Below are 12,944 nucleotides of genomic sequence, written 5' to 3'. Positions count from 1 at the left end.
ATATGTCTTGGAAAGCCTTTATACTTCTTGTAACTCCTTTTCTCATCCTACTACAGGCACCTGTATGAGTTTACTTTGGTTGCCATAATGTACCATTGACTCTCACTTAAACAATAGAAATTATTTTTCCATGGTTCTAAAAACAGCAATCCAAAATCAAGGTGTTAGCAGATTGGTTTCTTCTGAGGTCTGCCTCCTTAGTTTATTAGATGGCACCTTCTCGCCATGTGTTCACCTGGTCCTCCCTCTGCCTGTGTCCAAATTTCCTCTTCCTCAAAGGTCAGTAGACATATTGGATTAGGGTCCAATGTAACGACCTCATTTTAGTTACCTCCTGAAAGATCCTCTCCCCAAATATAGTCACATTAGCAGGAACTGAGATTTAAAACTCCAACATATGAATCGTAGTGGCCAGGATGGAGGTGGGGGTGGCAAGGGGTGGAGTGGGGAGACAACTCAGTCCATAACACAGAACTAGGTTTAAGTTTATATACCTACATTGAGCTGAAGTATATGTGATATAGAAGAGGCTTGGGAAGGTAGAATTCTAAATTTGATTTCTAAATACTAGCTTTAGCCAATTTGAAAATTTAATGGAGGAAATCTCATTCACAATACAAAATAAATAAATAAATAAGCAAAAAGTAAGAAATAGGCCTAACAAATACCAAGTAAGCCTTAGAAAAAATGTGTCAAAGTATAGACCTATGCATTTGTGTAACTATATAGGTACATGTGTTTACATATACACATATACATATATGTAGCTCAAATGTAGCCAACATACATTTGACATTAAAAGGACTTGAGAATGCAAAACTTGAAAATTATCATCTAAATGTCAGTATTAGCCAATTAAAACATAATTGGGACATAAAATAAGGCCTGCGAAAATGGAAAGATACATAAAACATTATGACCTTCTTCAGTAGGAAGACAGTACTGTAAATATGTCCATTTTTCCCCCAAAGACAAATTCAATGCAATCACAATCAAAACACTAAATATTTTATGGATAAACAAGTGATTTGAAATTCCTCTGGAAGAGAATATGTGCAAAGATAATTAGAACAATGTTGGAGACATCCCTTGCCCAAAGAACAAACCCCACCATCCATCAATACCACTGTATGCAGTGTGACATATCTGAAGGCACAAAAAGACCAGGAGAATAAAATAGAACAGAAATGGATCCATGAATGCTTGCAATTTAAGGGATAATGAAAGCTCAAAATGATGGGAAAAGGACCAATCATTTAACAAATGGTGGTGTAACATTGTCCAATGGGAAACACATAAAATTAGATTTCTAACTTTTGCTATCAAACTATAGGTGAATTTAAGAACTAAACATGAACAATTCAATAATATGAAACTAAATGATAATTTATTGACTTGCACAAATTTTTGAAATCCATGCATATTTTTCACATTATGCACTTTTCATGAATTTTTTTTACAACGCCTTGAATTTTCCTGATATTAGTGTCAGAATAGGAACTTTCACCAAACACACTTCCTGCCTTTGAACTCATGCAATAGTGCAGAAGAAAAGCATGAAAGGGGGCTGGCATTGTGGGGTAGCAGCTTAAGCTTTCACTTGGCAATGCCAGCATTCCACATGGGCACAGTTCATGTCCCAGTTGCTCCACTTCCAATCCAGCTATCTGCTAATGTGCCTGGGTAAGCAGCGGAAGATGGCCCATGTGCTTGGATCCCTGCCAGCCACATGGGAGACCCAGATGAAGCTCCTGGCTCCTGATTTTGTCCTGGCCCAGCCCCAACCATTCAACGATTTGGGGATTGAACTAACAGAAGGAAGATTGCGTCTCTCTCTCTCTCTCTTTCTCTCACTGTAACTCTGCCTTTCAAAGAAATAAATCTTTTTTAAAAATTAAATTTAAAAAAATCACCACCATATCCAGAGCGCAATGCTGGATTTGGTTTTTCCTGCTATGGCAGAGATATCCATTCACACCAGAGAAATGCTTAGCCCAACTAAATCTAGGATGAGTGAGGCCAGAAATTCAGGGGGTGGGGGTGGGGGACTGGTCAGAGAAGGGCAGCTGGGAAGGAGGCACTATGAGGGCAGAAGGAGCAACAGGAGTAGGGGACCACATAGTGCCCGGATGTGCAGAAGGTAGGGGTGGTGAGAGAAGGGAGTGTGCTATTTGTGAAGAGGGGTGGGCAGGATGGGGAGTGGCCACCTAGGGAGGCAGCAGGGGCTGAGGACTCTAGGATATAAGCCCTAATAAAGAGCATTTGAAGGAGTAGGGTGAGGTTTTATTGAATTTCATTTGAAGATGAAGCTGACTGCTGGGGCAAGAATGAATTCAAGAGCCAGAGGAGGGCCAGGGGGACCAATTAGGGTAGTGGGCTGTGGCAGCCCTTCTGACAAGGTAACATTTCTAGCCAGGGCAGAGAAGCCTTGTGTAGATGCTAAGAGAGGTGGCTGGCTATGGTGCCCAGGCAGCAGGCAAAATGGACAGGACCCAGCAACTGTGCAGAGTGAGGTGGAGGAATCAAAGACAGAAACCCAGGCTCCAACACAGTGCATGAACTCATCAACTCACAAAGTCAGAATGAAAAGAACAACAGGCTTTTAGCCTGGCAGTTAAACTTGCTACACAAATACCTACATCAGAGTTCTAGAGTTCAAGTCCTGGCTCCACCCCTGACTCCAGCTTCCTGCCAATGCAGACTCTGCACGGCAACAGTGATGGCTGAGTGACTGAGTTCCTGCTCTCTACACGGGAAATCTGGATTTACTTCCTTGCTCCTGTCTCCTGGCCTGGCCGGGTTAGGTATTTGGGGAGAGAAATAGCTGATGGGAGTGTTCTCTCTCTCTCTCTCCCTCCCTCCCTCCCTTCCTCCCTCCCTCCCTCCCTCCCTCATTCTGCCTCTCAAGTTAAAAATAAATAGGGGCCGGCACTGTGGCACAGCAGGTTAACACCCTGGCCTGAAGTGCCAGCATCCCATATGGGCGCCAGTTCGAGACCCAGATGCTTCACTTCCGATCCAACTCTCTGCTATGGCCTGGGAAAGTAGTAGAAGATGGCCCGGGTGCTTGGGCCCCTGCATGTGCATGGGAGACCCAGAGGAAGCTCCTGCCATTGTAGCCAACTGGGGAGTGAACCAGTGGATGGAAGACCTCTCTCTCACTTTCTCTCTCTCCCTCCCCCTCTCTTCTCTCTGTGTAACTCTTTCAAGTAAATAAATAAATCTTAAATAAATAAATAAAAACAATGAAAAGCAACCCTGGGGGAGGGGCAGCGAGGCAGACACCACCACTGTGTGCACCCCCGGGGTTCTTTGCTGGGAACTCTCAGCAGGATTTCCACTACACTGCGGCGTCTGAATGCTGGTCCCCACACTGCTGTCCACTCCTTAAAGGAACATGTCCTATCCTCCATATCCATAATACCAACACACCGTCAGCATCTGTTGAGGTCATCTCTGGACCAGGTTCCCTCCCTTTCTAAACAAGAGCCCCCAGAACCCAGGTGCGGGGAGTTGAGAGAAGGCAGGAGTTGAAAGCTCCTGGCAGAAAGAAGACCTGAACCTGGCTTTCCTGTATTCCCAGGTCACTGCTCTCTCCGTTCTCTGCATTGCAGCTCCAGTGAATGGCAAGGCTGGCATTCCAGCTGGCAACAGAATGTAGAATTCTTGGCCCCTCCTACACGAAGTGGCGAGAGACACTAGGTAGTGCTAAACTACGGCTCTGCTTGCCTTGTGTCCCGGCCTGTGGCTATGCACTGAGTTCTGCTTAGTCTTGTCTGGTGCTATAGACTGCGATGAAATGGGCTGGAAGCCCACGCCCTGCTCTTCATGGGGAAAACCCGTCGGCACCCTCTCACCTGCAAACTGCATTGATGGTGTGAAGCTGTGAGCTCAGTACCTATGCAGGCTGCCAGTAGAGGGCACCAAATGCCGGAGCCCCAACCCCACCACAGCCCCCAACTATCCGCTCTCCTTTGCCAGTCCACTCCCACAGTGAATCTGTGCTCCTCCCTTCTGGCATCGTGCTGTGGCCCACATTCTCTGACCAGACTGACGCACCCAGCAGGACACACTTCTCCCTGTCCTTTCCTCTGCTCTCCTAAGCCAAGCCATGGATTCCTGGGTTTTCCATGGCTCCCCCAGCCTGCCCTGATTACCAGCCCTGTGAGCGGCTCAAGTACTCACAGCACCTGCACTGAGTTGCATTTCTACTGGTATTACGGCTTGCACTTCATCTTACTCATCTCACCACGCTTCGCGGAAAGGGTGCAGAAGGAGCCAGAGGAGCATTCGTTAACTTTAGGGGGCTGGGGTGTCTTAATCTGTGTGTGTGTGGGGGGGGGGGGGTGCTACTGGAAAGAGCTGAGGAGCCTCCTGCGAGGAGGAGATAAATCCCACATTTGCCAGGAGCCCAGAGGGCTAATCTTGACTCAGACTAACAGGTGGGTGAGGGGAATTGCCGCAGGCCTGTTTTTCTGGGCACAGACCTCTCTAAAGTGCTACTTAACAGGGCTGGTGTGGCGCGATGGGGCTTCTGCAGGCAAGAGGACCCATCAGGTGTTCCAGCACCTCCTTGAGACCCTGGGAAAGGAGCTGTCTCCGCAGGCCCAAGGCTGGGAGCACAGAGCAGCAGCCAGAACAACTAACGACAGCGGTCCTATTGGTGAATGCCAGTGAGAGTCTCTCTGGGAAGAAACAGAAGTCTAGCGGGGCAGTGAGACCTCGCTGGCGACATGCGGGTAGTTATGGCGGGTTATGACCGCTCCGTACCCGCAGGATAACCCTGGATCTTTTTGACCTTGGTAAACGTGGTGAACACGCGAGCTTTGGAGAAATCGGAGGAGGGACCTGTAACTAACATCTGCTTTTAGCCCTTCCTCCGGGCGCTGGGAATACACGCCGCGCTCCACGGCTCCGCCAGGGGGCAGGAGAGGTCACTCTGCACTGTCGGGGAATTAAAAAAAAAAAAAAAAACACCACACACAGCTCCAACTTTTTCCCCCCAAACTGCCTTCCTCCTCATGAAACCGAATCCTCCAGCTGTGGCGTCCCAGGCGCCCGCCCCGACGCGCCGCGGCTCCCGCCCGGAGGCGGCGCCCCTCGCCCGGCTCCTCTGCCTGGCTCCTGCCTTCGCCCTGCGCAGCCAGCTGCGCCTCCGACCTGCCGGCGCCTGTCCTGCCTGAAGATGAAGGTGTGGCTGCTGCTGGGCCTTCTGCTGCTGCACCAAGCGCTGGAGGATGGTGAGCGACCCCGGGCCGGGGCTGTCCGGCTTGTGCCCTGACCGTCCAGCCAGGGCTGCAGCCAGCCCTTGCTCTAACTTCTGGTCCTGGGTGGCTCTGCCCCGGCGCCCACTTGCCCCGTGCACCTGCCTCGCCCCCCCTATAGGGTTTCCTCCTTCCTCTTTCTCCCTCCCCTGAGAGCCCTCTGGGAAGGGGGCGGCTACTCTGACCCTTAAGAGCCCACCAGAACCGCTCTGCCTATCCTGCGGGCGAACCGAGCATCCGCAGGCGGCGCCTGGTCCAGCCCCAGTGTCAACGTGTCAGCCTGGGAGGTGGCGCGCGAGCGGTGGATCGCTTCCACCTCGGCGCCGTGCCCAGGCGGGTGCCACCCAGGCAAGGCAATTGCTGATCCCTTCTGCGAAATTCCAAGCATCCTTCTCCCCTCCGCAGTCCGTGGTGTGTTTATCACCTTGAGCTTGAATCCCCCAAGATCAGTTGAGACCCCAAATTTCTGTGTATGAAGCCTCTAAACGAATCCAAACACCACTGTCGTTACGTTCCTTGTCTGACTGATGCGAAAAAGGTGAAGAAAAGACATTTTTTGTTTAAAATGTGTGCCTGTTAGCTTCATTTGTAAGTGTGTGTGCACGTGTGTCTATGTATGCATATAAAGAAGTCATGTACAATATTCATGTTATATTTGTATGACCGTTAGCATTTAATTGCCTTGCTTGTTCCATTATTTATTTAATTGGAGTTATTTGTACGGCATGGTTTTCATCCAGTTACATCCTGGTATCCTCAGCCCTCCCTTGAAATTCTTCCCCTCAGCCACAAAGTTGCTGAAAGTTGGTTGAAGCTCAGCCTTTGCTGTTATGCAACCTCACACCAAAGCCAGCTCAACCTGGCTCGCATTTTCTCCACTGCTCCATCCTGACCCGATCTTTTCTTTCCAGTGAAAAGACAAGCATCTGCCAGGAAAATACCACAGCTGAATTTGCAAAGTCCAAAGCCGTCATGAGTCTTCATGCTTAATAAAGTGTAGAGCCATGCTTAATAAAGTGCAGGGAGTGCCTCTCCTGGGGAGCAACACTCACTCCTGGTCCCAAGAGAAGTTGGCGTGGGTTTAGCTTTTAAAATGCAGTATTAAACCACTCCTGGCAAGTCTTGTATGTGCCTGCTGAAATGGCAGAAATGTAGCATTTGATATCATTTTTCAATAGGGCAGGAAATAGCCAGGCAAAAATCATTTCAAATAGTCCAGTCCCTTGTTTTTACCCAAGATGTCAGTCTCAGAAGCTCAGGCATGCTTTCAGCATGGCTCACCCTTAGCCAAAGCATGCCCAGACCAGGTCAGTGATTATGCAAACATCTGCCTAAATAAATTAGCATCTGTTTGAATAAAAATTTAATTCACATAAAAAGCATTTCAAAGAAAATCTGACAGGCGGCCAGCTCTGTGGCCTGAAGTACCAGCATCCTGTATGGGCACTGGTTCGAGACCCGGCTGCTCCACGTTTGATTCAGCTCTCTGCTGTGGCCTGGGAAAGCCGTGGAGGATGACCCAAGTCCTTGGGCCCCTGCGCCTGCGTGGGAGACCCGGAGGAGGCTCCTGGCTCCCAGTTTCAGATCAGCGCGGCTCCGGCCATTGCGGCCAATTGGGGAGTGAACCATCGGATGAAGGACTCTCTCTCTCTCTCTCTCTCTCTCTCTCTCTCTCTCTCGCTCAGCCTCTCCTCTGTCTGTGTAGCTCTGACTTTCAAATAAATAAATAAATCTTTAAAGAAAAAAGAAAATCTGACAGTGCTGAGCACAGACAGAATATTATACAAGGATAAAGTTTAGGTGTGATGATAACATAGTGGTTTTGTGTTACACAGAGAGACTATGGGTAAAACATGGGACACATACTTGGAAAAGTACATTTATTGCCTTAAGTAGGAGTTTTTATTTTTTCCTGTTTTGGGTGATGTGATGGGCTGTGGCCAGGAGGAAGTGATGGGAGTGGATCACACAGAAGCCTTTCCAGAGCCTGTCTCTGATGGGCAAGTTGGGCTCTGTTACCTGTTGGGCTGTCCAAAGCACCAGCTGCAGGCAGAAGGCCCCCAGCTCAGCCTTTCAGAGCTGGGGGCCACATCCAGGAGACCTACAAGGAAAAGGCTCTCCTCTGAGTACGTGCATAGAGGACTGGACAGCTGTCCCAACAGCGACGTTGGCCTTGCATTTTTAGAAACGACATTTCTCCTCATGAAGAGGAAGAGCTGGAAGGCCACTGAGGCATCAAGAAATTGAGGCATGAAAACATTAAATACCCCAGGATCTCACTTAGACAATACTCCCAGCACCTGATTGTAGCCGTTGTATGGAATTTGTGCCACTGTGTTTATTGGTATGGTGCTGTTGGTATCACATGACAATATAAAATCACAGGTGCTTACCAGCTTTTGGTTATCTCCATATTTCAATTCAATGCTAGGAGCAAATGAGGACGCAGCAGTATCGATTTGTTGTTACTGTTTTGTTGAACCACACCAGCCTTGATCTGTGCTAATTTGATCTTCAGTCTGATCTGGCTTTATTTTGGACTGTATGGAAGGGTTTCCTTCCTGGGAAGGCTGAAGAGATCAATTATGATGTGTAAGACAGGAAAGGGGTCACACAGTGACCCTGATTCTCAGACTTACGTCACTTCTGTGTCTCAATTTATCCCGTGGAAAAAGACAGAAAATAGTGCAAAAGCTCTGTATAATGAAAAGAGAATTTTAAATTCCCCATTGTTTACAAGTGCATATAATGAATGTTTCAAAGCCTTTAGGATCTTGGTTTAGGTGTTTGATATGTAGAATAATTTTGGCTGCGCAGAGCCAAAAGAGAGAAGTTAGAGGGCAAGAGAGAGTGGATGGTCAGGAGGGTAAGCAGAGGCCTGAGTAGTGACAGTTTCCCTGGCCGAGGCCGTGACACCTTTCTCTGTGGTGCTTACATCTAACGGAGAGGACAGACAGCAAATAAACAAGCAGAGCTAGAATCTCAGGAAGCGATCACTGGTATGAAGAATCACTAATCAGAGGGAGTTAGTGTCCTAAGGTTGCCACAGCACAGTTCCGGGACCACGTGCCTTAACACAGCAGAGGGTTCTTCCCTCAAGTGCTGGAGACTAGAAATCCCTAGCCGAAGTGCAAGCCTTGCCCTGATGCTTCTGAGACCCTGGCTGGAACCCTTCCTCACCTCTTCCTGCTCTCTGGTGGTGGCCAGTAATCCCAGGTGTTCCTTGGCCTGCAGCACTCTGATGTCTGCCTCTGTTGCCACTTGGCCATCTCCTCTCTTTGTGTGTGTGTCTCTGTCTTCCTGTGGCATCTTCCTCTCCGTGTATCCTTTGTCTTCTTATAAGGACATCAGTGACACTGGATGAGTGCCCTAGGACCTCATCCTTTTTCTTTCTTTTTAAAAACATTTATTTACTTTGAAAGAATTACACAGAGAGAGGAGAGGGAGAGGGGGAAAAGGGGAGAGGGGGAGAGAGATAGAGAGAGAGATAGAAAGAGAGAGAGAGGTCTTCCATCTGCTGGTTCACTCCCCAGTTGGCTGCAATGGCTGGAGCTGCACTGATCCAAAGCCAGGAGCCAGGAGCTTCCTCCAGGTCTGCCATGCAGGACTTGGGCCAACTTCTGCTTTCCCAGGCCATAAGAGAGAGCTGGATCAGAAGTGGAGCAGCCTGGTCTCGAACCGGCACCCATATGGGATGCCAGCACTGCAGGTGGCCGTTTTACCTGCTACGTCACAGCACTGGCCTCTTTCTTTCTTTCTTTCTTTCTTTCTTTCTTTCTTTTTAAGATTTACTTATTTATTTGAAAGAATTGCAGGGAGGGAGGGAGAGAGCCCGCTCCCCAAATGATCACAGCAGCCAGGGCTGGGCCAATCTGAAGCCAGGAGCCTGGAGCTTCCTCTGGGTCTCCCACATCAGTGCAGGGGCCCAAGGACTTGGTCCATCCCCCACTGCTTTCACAGGCCATAGCAGAGAGCTGGATGAAAGTAGAACAGACAGGACTTGAACTGGCGCCCGTATGGGATGCTAGCACTGCAGTTGTTGGCTTAGCCCAGTACACTACAGCATCCTCAAATCCCACCCCAAATGATCTCATCTTAAGTTGATTACGTCCACAAAGACCCTATTTCCAAAGGCCACTGTGGCTGAAGGGCTGTGAGGTGTGACACTAGAGGGGGCGAGGCTCACTGCTAACTTAGGTCAAAGTCTGGCAGAGAAGAGCCCATGATCTGACAGATGTTGTCAAAAGTAGGAGGGTTGGGGTGGGCAGCTGGAGCCGCAGCTTAAGGGGCCTGGGTGGAAAGCTTGCCCCAGTGGGTAGCAGTAGATGGAGGCAGAAGGCCCTGGCTCAGAGTCAGTTTCAAAGGGGAAGCCAGAAGGATTTGCTGCTCAGCTGGGTGTGGCTGCTGAAGCCAAGCAAAGAGTTAAGGGAGACTGGGAGGTTTTTGTCCTGAGCAACTGGGTGGACAGAGTTGCCATTTATGATACAGAAGCAGTGGCACAGGAACAGGTCTCCAGGGGCATCCAGAGTTCAGTTTGCGATGTGTTAAATTTGAGCTGCCTGCTGGTCTTCCAAGTGGCAGTGCTGAGTAAGCCCCAGAGTGTGCAGATCTGGAGTTTAGGCACGAGGTCAAGACTGGACAGGAGCTGGGACATGTAAATGACTGTGAGGTCACTTAGGGAGACAGGGCAGAGACACAAGTGTAGGACGCATCCCATGGGGCTCGGCTCAGGCACAAAGGGAAGACTGGGAAGAGCCATCAATGGGTGGGAGGAATCCTCAGTGCACTGTTGTTCTGGGAGCCAAATGAATCCAATTTTCAGAAAGAGCCATCAATGTATTCTTATAATGTTCTGGAAAATTCTTCAGGTTGAGGTCTTTATCCTGGAACAGAAATGTCTAATATTCAGGAACTGCTATTTTAACAAAATTATACTTTAAGAAACAGTGGGAGGTTTTTAAAATTGGAATTCTCTCTGTAAGACTTGTTTTATTTCTTCAAAAGGCAAAGTGATGGGGTGGGGAGGAGACACACACAGAGAGAGAATCTTCCATCTGCTGTTTCACTCACCAGATAGCCTCAGTGGCCTGGGCCAGGCCCAGGCTGGGAGCCAGGAACTCCATCCATGGATGGCAGGGGCTCATGCACTTGGGCCATCTTCCCCTGCCTTCCCAGGTGCATTGGTAGGGAGCTGGATGGGAAGTGGAGCAGCCATGACTTGAACCGGCACTCATATGGGGTACCAGCATCGCAGGCAGTCATTTAGTCTGCTGCTGCACCTGTGACCCCTGGATTGGCCTCCCCAGGAGAGTGAGGAAGCACAGGATCTGACCCCTGCACATGTCCTCTCCCCTGTATCACTTTCACACCTTCACAGGTGTTCCTGGAAAAGTGGGCACTTCAAAAAGTTCATGGAAAATGGAATTAGAAGTTCCTGTGGTACAAAACTTGTGCAACCCATGCAGTTTTTCTTAATACACATTTCTGTGAACTGTTTGAAGTTCCCGTGTATGTGTTCCTGTGACAGGGAAGGGCAGGAGCGGGGAGTACTTGTGAAGAATGGAGAATGAGAGTGGATGTGGCAGCTGAACGTAGCTTACCGGGGAAAGCTGGAGCTCTGCAGGAAACTTAAACTTCTAGTGTGGTTATTTGGATGCTGCCATTTGGGGAGTGTACCAATGGAAGGAAGACCTTTCTCTCTGTCTTTCTCACTGTCTAACTCTGTGTGTCAAATATATATATATATATATATTTATTTATTTATTTGAAAGTCAGAATTACACAGAGAGAGAAAGAGAGACAGAGAGAGGTCTTCCATCTGCTGGTTCACTCCCCAATTGGCTGCAACAGCCAGAGCTGTGCCAATCTGAAGCCAGGAGCTTCCTTTGGGTCTCCCATGTGGGTGCAGGGACCCAAGGACTTGGACCATTTTCTACTGCTTTCCCAGGCCATAGCAGAGAGCTGGATTGGGAATTGAGCAGCCGGGTCTAGAACCGGCACCCATATGGGATGTCGGCATTGCAGGCAGTGGCTTTACCTGCTATACCACAGCTCCGGGCCCTGTGGTTTTCAACACTGGTTCTTTCACTGGGATATTTGGACCAGTGTCCGATCTCCTCACTTGGGGATTCTACCGTCTGCCTTGGAAAAGCATCTCCAGCCCTTGCAGGAAGGCTGTGCTCTCATCCCCAGCATCAAGTTCTGTTTGACTTGGAACTCCCTGAGGCCGGGCACAACAAAGAATCCACTTAGACCATGGTGCTGTGCATGAGATTTGTGTAAATAAAGGAAGTTGCAACACTCTGCATGGAAGAGAGGCAGTGGTGTGAGCCAGAGAAAGCCCTGGAGTCAGAGGGTCTAGCTTTTCATTATCTTCTTGTTGACCTGGGGTGAGCTGCTTGGCATCTATAGATTAGAAAGAAAAATAATCACTGTCCCTCAGGAAGGTCACATAAACCGACCAGGCAATGAGAAGTCGCATTTTACTACCACTTACGATGAGGCCAGACACTATTCTCTTCATTTTAAACATATTAACTCATTTAATTCCCACCCCAATCCATGAGATAGTTATTCTGACCACATCATTCTCGATCTACAGATAAGAGCTGGAACAGAGAAGGGAAATTACTTCCCAAGGTCACACAGTGAGTGGCAGGCCAGGGCCTGAAATCAATAATGGCATCTCATGGTTTGTGAGTTTCCCTATAAAATATATTGTGCAATAATTTCAAAGACATAGAAGAATTTCACTTGTATTTATTTATAATCAGAATTCATATGTTTTTCAAGCCTTTGGAAAATAATTAATTTACATACACTGAAGAACCATATTCTATCCTTTTCAAAAGTCAGACGTGGGACTTGGGATTGATACCCTCCCAGGACTGCCTGGACGTCTGTGGAGTCACAAGGCTGGTTTCTTCAACTTCACATCATTAGCCTCAAATCATGGACGAGCTCTGTCCATGTCAAGTGCTTGAACCAACTGTATAGTTAGATCATTTGATCAAAAGGTTGAGTTATTTTGCAGGGATAATTGCAAATATTTGGATATATAATATCTACAATCAGATGGCATGGTGTTCTTGAGTACCAAAGCCACACAGGATCTCATAGCTCAAATGTTAGACAAAATGGCACTGGTTTCCTAAATGCCATAGGATTTATAGATGGCAGCTGTCATTTCTGACAGGCTGAATTTCTGTTTATATGATTAAGAGCACATGCCAAATTAGACATCAGTCCATAAGTCCATTAATATCATTTCATAATGTGACTAAAATATTTATGGGTGCAGATTACTTGGACTGTCTTGAGCAAAAACATGTGACGTTTAACCCATTATGAAGCTGAGGCTGATGCTTCGCCATTGACGTTGCATAATTAGTGCACTTTGGTCTGGCGTGTTCCCTGCAGTTTTGAGTCCCTTCCTCCTGGGAGGGTGGGGAATGTGCACATGCGAGTCACTGTCTCCCTGTCTCACCATTCACCATCTGTCAGTAGAGTCAAGGTGAATAAGCCAAACATGTAGGGTTGGTGGAAGTCTGGGCAAGAGCAGGTTCAACAGAAGGTATTGGAGACTCAGCCTTGGAGACCAGGGTTTAAGCACACAATTCCATTCCCTGGAAGAATTGAGGAGGCTCAGCCCAAGACCTAGAGGAAGCTGAGCAGAGGAAA

General features: G+C 48.2%; 1 protein-coding gene across 2 annotated transcripts in view; it reads left to right on the top strand.

Annotated features, from left to right (window-relative positions):
* The first annotated feature begins 4,978 nt into the window (after positions 1–4,978).
* Positions 4,979–12,944, top strand: part of PDGFRL (platelet derived growth factor receptor like) — a 62,951-nt gene continuing 54,985 nt past the window's right edge. Inside the window, exon 1 of one of the 2 annotated variants that reach the window (XM_008251086.4) lies at positions 4,979–5,240. In XM_008251086.4, the coding sequence (XP_008249308.2) occupies positions 5,186–5,240 (55 nt within the window). In that variant the 5' untranslated portion in view covers positions 4,979–5,185. Of the gene's footprint in view, positions 5,241–5,674; positions 5,803–12,944 lie in introns of those variants that run through there. The other variant, XM_070068468.1, reaches the window with a different exon arrangement.

This window comes from Oryctolagus cuniculus, chromosome 2 (assembly GCF_964237555.1).
Source record: "Oryctolagus cuniculus chromosome 2, mOryCun1.1, whole genome shotgun sequence".
Lineage (NCBI taxonomy): Eukaryota > Metazoa > Chordata > Mammalia > Lagomorpha > Leporidae > Oryctolagus > Oryctolagus cuniculus.
The sequence above is the reverse complement of the archived record's forward strand: the minus strand, read 5'-3'. Positions and strand labels throughout refer to the sequence as shown.